Source organism: Linepithema humile, chromosome 8 (genome assembly GCF_040581485.1).
Source record: "Linepithema humile isolate Giens D197 chromosome 8, Lhum_UNIL_v1.0, whole genome shotgun sequence".
Lineage (NCBI taxonomy): Eukaryota > Metazoa > Arthropoda > Insecta > Hymenoptera > Formicidae > Linepithema > Linepithema humile.
Genome location: NC_090135.1, coordinates 4,359,255 through 4,368,277, shown reverse-complemented (window position 1 = coordinate 4,368,277; position 9,023 = coordinate 4,359,255). Strand labels below are relative to the sequence as shown.

Here is a 9,023-nt window from a genome sequence, read left to right as displayed (position 1 = left end):
ATCGCACGAGCTTCTTTTATCCTTAACAGGAATGCTTCCGCGTCGCTACCCCGCTTTCCCGAAAACTGTAGGTTCCACTTACGCATTAAATTATATGCCTCCGCAGTGGACGCGCGTGACGGACGCGGTTCGTAGATTTGCGGGGGAACCTCCGGAATTTTCGGGGGACGCGTAGGGTAAGCTCCTCCCACCGCGGCATCTTCCTTTCCCCCCCCCCCCCCGAATGTGAAACGGGGGTGTCCCGGTTAAGTTGGGTCTTCCCTTCGGGGGGTAGATTCACCCGACATCGCGCCCTTGTCTAGTGACATCGCGGCGTCCTCAGCCGGGCTAAGTGCCGGAGACGGGGGAGATTTTTCCTGCTGAGCGTTCTCGTAACGCGTAAGTTGCGCTCGTAAAACCGGCAAAATTCCCTGAATACTTAATCCCCTATCCCGGGGGTTGAGCTACCCACCGGGCGCGTCTCCAGGTGGCGGATAGGAGGATGCCCAGTAGGTGTGAGTTTTCTGAGAGGACTTAGTGCTGCTGGGTAGTGGCGGTTATAACCTGGCCCCACGGAAGTAAAACCCTGTGGAGGGTAAAGGAAGACCGTTGCCGCGGACCAGCTCCCCAAGCCAAGTTGTAAGCCATCGTGGCGATGGCTGCATGTCACTGGGGGAGCAGTGTCGCGAACGATGCCTCTGGGGTACCGGGCGAAACCCCAGAGTATCCAGCCTTACCCACGCATGCGGGGCTCTGCGTGGGCGGACCGTGTAGTTCCCTAGCTACTCGTGACCACTATGGATTCGAATATAAAGACAAACGTAGAGAACGAAGTGGGAGGTCGGAAGGGCTCGCGTGACGGGTCTCCGAAGGAAGGAGCTAGAACGGTGACGGACGGGACCCTTAAGAGCTCCGGAAGTGAGGCCGGCCCGGCTGCGCGGCAGGAGGTTTCACCTCTAGCGAGGAAGAATCGGTGCGGGGCCGAAAGAAGGAGGGCGAAGCGGATAAGAGCAGCGGCTCTGGAAGGGGCTCGCTCTCTTCCCGTGGCTTCCCCCTGCACGCCGGTGGAAGTGGTGAAGGGGCACGCCGACGGTAAACGTCGGAAGGGTTCCAAGGATACCCCTCTATCGGGCGACCGTCCGCTGAAAAAGCAAAGGACTCGCGACGGGCAACATGCTTACTCGGACGCTGCTGACCCTCTGGCGAGGATGATTGTGGCGGAGGGCTACCCCGAGACAGGGATCACTGCTGAGCAGTTGACTCTGTTGAGAGATGCGGTCTTGGAGGAGATCGACGGGATCCAGGAGGGTCCGATGCCCAGATTCCACGGCACTTCTCTAAGGAGTGGTGCGGCAGTGGTAAGATGCGCGGATGGAGCGTTGCTGGATTGGCTCGTGGGGCGGAACGGCGGCATCACTCCGTGGGAGGACGCCAGTCTCAGGGTGATGGGCTTGGACGCGCTTCAAAAACAGCACAGGGCGGTGGTTTGGGTCCCGGGACTTCTCAGGGGCGCGGCCACGGTCCTGAAGCGGCTGGAGAAGCAGAACCCAGGTCTCATCACCGGGAGCTGGAAAGTGTTTGCGGAGGGGGTAGGGGCCACTAGGGAGGGTGGAAACCTGGTCCTCGGGGTCCCGGGGTCCAGTGTCCTCAAATTGAAGACACTGGACTTCAGACCATTCTTTGGGCTCGACAGGATTGTCTTTCGGGTAAGTGGAGCCCAGGGAGGGGTAAAGGAGGATAAGGAGGACCCCCCTAAAACGGTCTCGCAGCCAAATGGCGGGATCGAGAGGGATAGCCTTCACCCAGGTTAATCTGCATCACAGCAAAGGGGCCTCGGCTGTTTTGGCCAGGCAACAAGCTGGGAGACAAACATGCATATCACTGATGCAAGAACCCTGGATAATCCGAGGTTGCATCAGGGGTTTGGCGGCCTGCGGTAGGCTCTTTAGGGCTCCATCAGTGGACCGGCCCAGGGCCTGCGTGGCCGTCAAGGGCATGGAAGCCCAGCTAATACCTCACCTGTGTTCCAGGGACGTTGCGGCTGTAGAAGTGAATTTCACTGATCACTCCGGTGACAGGAAGAAAATGGTTATTTGCGGCCTATTTCTCTCATGACGAGGGGGAGGCAGTGCCGCCTGTACCGGTGATAAAACTGGCAGAATACTGCCAGGAGAAACGGCTTCCTTTGATCATGGGATGTGACGCTAACGCGCATCACACCGTGTGGGGAAGCTCGGACACCAATGATAGAGGAAGGAAAGTGTTGGAGTTTCTAGCATCTACGGATCTGGAGATCCTCAACACAGGAGATGAGCCCACCTTCTGCACTATAGCGAGAAGAGAAGTGCTCGACATCACTGTCTGTTCCAGGCAGTTGATACAGGAGGTAGTGGAGTGAAGGGTCTCGACAGAGCTCTCGCTCTCTGACCATAGGCAGATCTCCTTCAGGATAGCTAAGGCTAGAGGGAAGGAGGTCAAATTCAGGAATCCGAGGAAAACCAAGTGGGACTCCTATAGGGAAGACTGGCCAACAGTCTCAAAGGCTTCCCTAAGAGGCACGGGACAGAGGACGAACTGGAGACCTGTGTGGACTACTTGCAGAGGTCTCTGGTAAACTGCTACGAAAGTAACTGCCCCGAAAAGGCGGTTACAAATAGTAGAGGAATTTCCTGGTGGACCCCTGGACTGCAGGGACTCAGAGTGGCGGCTCGTAGGGCCTAGAACAGAGCCAGGAACACGGGCCGCCAATCCGACTGGGAGCTCTCTAGGAGGGCACAGAAGGAATATAGAGACTCTGTGGTTAGGGCAAAACTGGAAAGCTGGAGAAAGTTTTGCGAGGAAGTAGAGGGAATGCCTGAAACGGCAAAAATCTGCAGGATCCTCGCAGGAACCCGGATGCGACTCTGGAAGCCATCGCACTCCCTGATGGGACGGTGGTGACTGGAGAGCAATGTCTGGAGCATCTACTGGAAGTGAGCTTTCCGGGCTTCCATAGGGAGCAGGGAGAGCTATTTGCATATAAGGAGCCGGGCTCACTCAGAAGAGCCCGACAAGCGGACTGGCGAATGGCGGCCAAGATTGTCATGCCCGAGAAGGTCAAGTGGGCAATTAACACCTTTAAGCCCTACAAGTCAGCGGGACCGGATGGTGTCTTTCCGGCTCTTCTACAAGAGGGACTGGAACAGATCGTGGGCCCACTGACCCAAACTTTAAGGGCTTCTATCGCAATGAGCTACACACCTAGCGCATGGAAACTGGTCAGGGTAGTTTTCATCCCAAAAGTGAGAAGAACGAGCTACACCAAGGCAAAGGATTTCAGGCCAATTAGCCTAACATCGTTTCTCCTTAAGACATTGGAAAAGCTGGTGGACGCGTATCTGAGGGAGACAACTCTGTGGAGTCACTCTCTCCACAAAAATCAGCACGCGTATCGTTCGGGCTATTCCACCGAGACTGCTCTACATTAGACGGTAGCGTTTATTGAGAAGCAGCTGGAAAGGAAGGGCTACGCAGTGGGTGCTTTCTTGGACATAGAGGGCGCCTTTAACAACACACCGCACGAGGTAGTGTGTGAGGAAGCCGCCAGAAGGGGTGCCCCGATGAAACTCGTCGAGTAGATCCGGGGCATGCTAGGGAGGCGTGTGATGACTTCGCTGGGAACTGCGAAAGTCTGTGAGTGGGTGGGAAGAGGCTGCTCGCAGGGCGGAGTACTTTCCCCACTTTTATGGTGCCTGGTAGCAAATGGTTTATTAAAGGCACTGGACGATAGAGACTTCACTGCACAAGGCTACGCGGACGACGAGGCAATACTTGTGCGAGGCCCTTTTCTGGAGACGTTTCTAGAGCTCATGCAGGGGGCACTGGAAGTTGTAGAAGAGTGGTGTCAGAGAACGGGTTTGGCGGTAAATCCACTAAAAACCGGTCTTACTGTCTTCACTCGCAAATACAAGGTGGGCACCATTGTGGGACCCACTCTTGTAGGAGTAAAGTTAGTTCCGACCGAATCAGTGAAATATTTGGGAGTTATCCTAGATAGGAAACTGCTTTGGGAGGAGCACTTTTGTAACCGGTGCAAAAGCTTGTGCCAGTATTTTTGAATGTGCAGAAGGACCTTTGGCCAGACTTGGGGTTTGAAACCGAGTATGATACACTGGATCTACACAGCCATACTTCGCCCCAGACTCACATACGCAGCCGTAGTATGGTGGACTAGGGTGCAAAAGAAAACAGCCAAAGTTGCGCTGGAGCATGTCAGGGCTCTGATTTTGAAAGAGGCCCTGGGTGTTATGGTTACGACACCAGTGGCGGCGATGGGCGTAATGTTCGGCATCGAACCATTTTATCAGGTGGTAGTGACTGCGGCAGCAGTGGCGACATACCGTCTAAGATGCGAACTAAAATGGAAGAAGGGAGCCCGGCATACGAGGCTGCCGGAAGACGTTCTGCTGGATCCGATATTTGAGATGCGACAGGACAGAATACCTATTATTCGGGCTTCTGATAGGCGCTTCAAAATGCATATACCGAGGCCGGAGGAGTGGGAAAAGGAAGGTGAAAACTTAGGGGCTCGAGTGCGTGGAGGAGATGTCTGGTATACGGACGGCTCCAAGACGGACACGGGCTCCGGGGCCGGCTTCTTTGGCAGTCGAGAGGGATGGAAGGAGAGCATTTCTCTTGACAGTTATGCCACGGTATTCCAAGCGGAGATTGTGACTATCCTAAGCTGTGCTCAGACCGTACGGAGTAGGGTAGAAGCGGGAGAGCATATCAGAATTTGTACGAACAGCCAGGCAGCCATCAAGGCGCTGGGGGCTCCGACAATAACGTCGCGATTGGTTCAGGAGTGCAGAGGCGTTCTGAACGAATTGGCGAGAGAGAGAGAAGTCACCGTTACATGGGTGCCTGGTCACTCAGGCATCCAGGGTAATGAATGTGCGGACCAGCTGGCAAAAGCGGGTTCAGAGACAACGATGGTAGGACCGGGGCCGGCTCTAGGAATCCCCTTTTGTCTAGGAAAGGGGAGGATCAAAGAATGGCTCCGCAGAGAACATCTAAGACACTGGAGAGTGGAATCTGAGTCCAAATGCAGACAGGCTAGAGCTCTGATGGAAGATACTCCTAATAGAAAACTGACTTGGAGCATAAGGGCTCTGAGTAGGAGAGATGCCAGGACAGCGGTACACATACTGACTGGTCATGGCACCTTAAACTACCACATGTACAAGCTTGGGCGTAGCGATACATCCAAGTGCAGGACATGTGGAGACGACGAGGAAACAAGCCTTTATGTGCTCAGCGACTGTCCTGCACAGGCAGGGTTGAGACACAAGATGCTGGGCTCAGCACTACTTGGGCCCGAGCAGATCAGGAAACTGCCGGTGAGGGATCTGATTCTCTTTTGGAGAAAAATAGGTCTCTCATAAGTAAGTTTATGAGGGGAGGCACAATGGACAATGTCTGGGTGCCGCGGGCGGTGCTTCGAAAGAGGAACGCCCCCCCGTTACAATATTATTATTATTATTAATCCCCTATCCGATAAGTGTTGTCGCGCTTGTTTGATAGTCAGGTCGTAAATCCACTGATGAGGATTACTATCCTTCCTCATGTGGAGAAGAAAAAAAAAAAAATTATCCGGTACTATTCCCTAGGCCCACCCGAATACTCGCAAAAAAAACGTAGTCAAGACGCAAAACAACTCCAAAAAAAAATTATAATCTCAGTAAGGAACGGTACTAACGAGAAAGAAAGCCGAGAGAAAACAAAAAAGAACGACGCTAAATTGATTCGTATTAACCAAAAGTACTTAGTTACCGAACGAGAATTCACCACAATAGAACGCAATACCGGAAAACGCACACGCAAAAACAACAAAAGAAGAAGTCAACAATATATGATAAAAGAAAAAGAACGAAAAAGAAAAGAAAGAAAGAGAAAAGGAAAAAAAAAAATAATTAACGCCACTAACAAAACGAGAGGAAACCGAAAATAAAAAATACACCAAAATAGAAAGTAAGCTTAATTTATTACTCCCAACTTACTCACGAGACGATAATCGCCGACAAACGAAAAGAGACACGGAAAGAGAAAAGAAATCACGCCGAGAGCCGATTCTCGCCGGCGTATTCACAAATCTCCCCGAAATTTCAATAAGTCTTCCGAAAGAAAAAAAAATAAGGATAATAATAATTCCGCTACACTTACGCGATCTTACTGCAATTAAGCTTCACGTATGCTTCCTTCGTGATTCGTACGCGAGAAAGCATAAAAGAGAAAAGGACATACAGAGAGAAGGAACGAGAAAAAGAAATGAAAAGGAAATTATTAACGGTAGCTTAATTTAAAAAAAAAAAAAAAAAACAACACACGAAAGTGACCGTATGCTCGAGTAACCGACACGAGAAAAAAAAGAAAAAAAAAGAAATCATAAACACAATTGATACGATAACGAATAAATACGAGAAACAAACAATTTCAAACGACACGAAAACTATACGTTTTAACGACTTTGATACGCCAAATCAGCCAAATTCAATGCGAGTCCGTTAAACCCACGATCGAAATTTTCATCATGTGGCGATATCAATATAATAACGGTAACGATATTTTCAATCCGACCTCCGTCAGGCAATCTATTGCTTAAAAAAAAACGTCATTCGGTATGACTCGAAAAAAAAAGAATTTTACAAACAAAGAAAAAAAAGTTAGCAGGCTAAGGTTACTGTCATATAATTTTAAAGTTAATATATCGGAAATGAAGCGTCAATTACTAGCGTTATCGTGAAAAGAAAGAGAAAGGGACAAGATGAAAGAAAGAAAGACGTTTTCAGTGGCGGAATACGGAACGCAATGATCAATCCACGAATTTTAACGAAACAGAAAGAAATAACGAGAACGAGCAAAAAGAAAATAATTAATTTTGAAAAGACAATAAGTATGCACTTAAAGAGCGAAACGAAAAGAAGGGAAAAGAGACAAAAAAAAGGTAACAAAAAAAATGTGATGTGATCACGCAAAGCCGAATTAAATAATTCCTTAAGTAATAAAAATCAAAAGAATACGTTGAGACGGAAGTTTAAACGCAACGAATTTAAACACGACCTTATACGTTGAAGCCTAAGAGAAAAGAAGTAACAAACAAAATCCGAAAAAAAAAAGTAATACATGAGCTATCGACAATAATCAAAAGAAAGCAGCTAAGATCAACGGTATCAAATAATAAACGAGTTCGTCAAGCGGTCATAATAACGATTCTCTTATCGAACAATATTATACGAATGATTCATTATAACGGAAATTTACGAAATTAACGAAAAGATCTCGAAATCAGGCCTCGCGCATAATTAATATCGGAAAGATACGATAAACGGCTCTCTATAACACGCTCGAAATCAGTCAGGCGGAAATAATGCTGAACAGGTTGAGACTTTAAATGTCTCGGTTTTTCTATTGATCTACTTAATTTCTGCGAAATCGGTCTAGACGGTATTATATAAGCGAGCGCATGTACGAGTGTTTACGTCGCGTTCGGCCGCGAGCGAGCGACGTGTAGAAAAACTCTACAGCTGAGCGGCACGCGCCAACACAGCGAGCGGTATCACACGTATACGCGACGGCACACAAATTCTAGAGTCCTTTTCTTTTGAATAGGACTTAGAATAGACTTATTGCAACTTACTTGCATAGGACAGCATATAGATAGTGTGGACGATACGAACATTTGTCATATACACAGTCGAAAGAACATGAAATGTAATAAGTGGATTAGTACATTGACAACGACACAGATATAACTAATTGAGTTACGCTCTCTCACTCTCCAGATCTTATTTTCTACTACTTTTTCGATGAGTTTTCACGGCGTGGGCCCCACGTTGGGCGCCAAAATTTGCGACGTGAACTAGCCTCGGAATCACGCCAGATCCGAGGGAGCACGCCCAATGGAAATTGGTAACCGCGGTACTCCACGATCTTCGAGAGCTAGGTAACTTACGCGGCGTCGGCAGTAAATGCACGACTCGGTAACTCGCGGTATCGGCAATAAATGCTCGATTCGGTAACTCACGGTATCGGAAATAGATGCTCGATTCGGTAACTCGCGGTACTCCACGCTCGTCGGGAGCAAGGTAACTCGCGAAATCGGCAATAACTGCACGATTCGGTAACTCGCGGTACTCCACAAAATTCGGGAGCAAGGTAACTCACGCGATATCGGTAACCGGAAATGGGCCCCAGGTGCGAGTAATTGCACCGCGGTATCGGTAACTTCAACAGTTCTCAAAAATGCTCGGCCGCTCCCCGCTCAGTATATGACAGAGGGGCGCAGTTCTTTTATTTAACGTTAGATATCTGGAGTGAGAGGCGAACACAAGGACAACTCGATAATTAATATTTAACAATAATGTATTTCCATGATTCGGTTACAAGGGTAAAGATGTGTGGAGCGTTCGGCCTGAGCCGATACGGCGGAAACAGTTCAATACGGTAGTAAGGCCATTTGCCCAATCAATCGGTAACAAGAATAAAGTTCGACAATTACACGAAATTACGGAAACGCGATCACGATAATTCGCCGCTAATCCGACTATATACAGCAAACAAATGACTTATATTTTGATCATCCGATACGGCCGGTGAAGGCCAAATAAATATTCTTTAAACGACGGTAGCCTAACGGCCAGAAATGAGATGTCGCGGAACGGCTATTTTTCGCGGGCTTTCCCGTTTCTCGCCGAGACGCTAACTTTACGGTAACAGCAATCTCGCGGAGAACGTTCCCGAACCAAAATCCGCCCGCGGACATTCACCCACGGTACTTCCGGTACGGTGATAACGCGACAAAAACGGTAACAGAACGGTATCGCAAGAAAGACGGTAGCAATCGGTATCTTCCCAAAAGAAACGGTAACGGAAAGACGATAGCAATCGGTATCTTCAAAAGAAACGGTAACGGTAGGACGGTAACGGTAGGACGGTACGGTAACAAAACGAACGGCAAACGAAACGGCAACGAGAAGAGACTGTCGGCGCTTAATTCTCGCAAGACG

General features: G+C 49.2%; 2 protein-coding genes across 2 annotated transcripts; both read left to right on the top strand.

The window, feature by feature from the left end:
* The first annotated feature begins 1,863 nt into the window (after window positions 1–1,863).
* LOC137001718 (uncharacterized) lies at window positions 1,864–3,446 on the top strand. The gene is made up of 4 exons (XM_067360826.1): window positions 1,864–2,050; window positions 2,109–2,365; window positions 2,417–2,589; window positions 2,867–3,446. The coding sequence occupies exons 1-4, from the start codon at window positions 1,864–1,866 to the stop codon at window positions 3,444–3,446; spliced, it is 1,197 nt and encodes a 398-aa protein (XP_067216927.1).
* A 177-nt stretch (window positions 3,447–3,623) lies between these two features.
* Window positions 3,624–5,402, top strand: LOC137001717 (uncharacterized). Its single transcript, XM_067360825.1, has 2 exons — window positions 3,624–3,967; window positions 4,085–5,402. Exons 1-2 carry the CDS (start codon window positions 3,624–3,626, stop codon window positions 5,400–5,402), a joined length of 1,662 nt encoding a protein of 553 aa, XP_067216926.1.
* The last annotated feature ends 3,621 nt before the right edge of the window (window positions 5,403–9,023 follow it).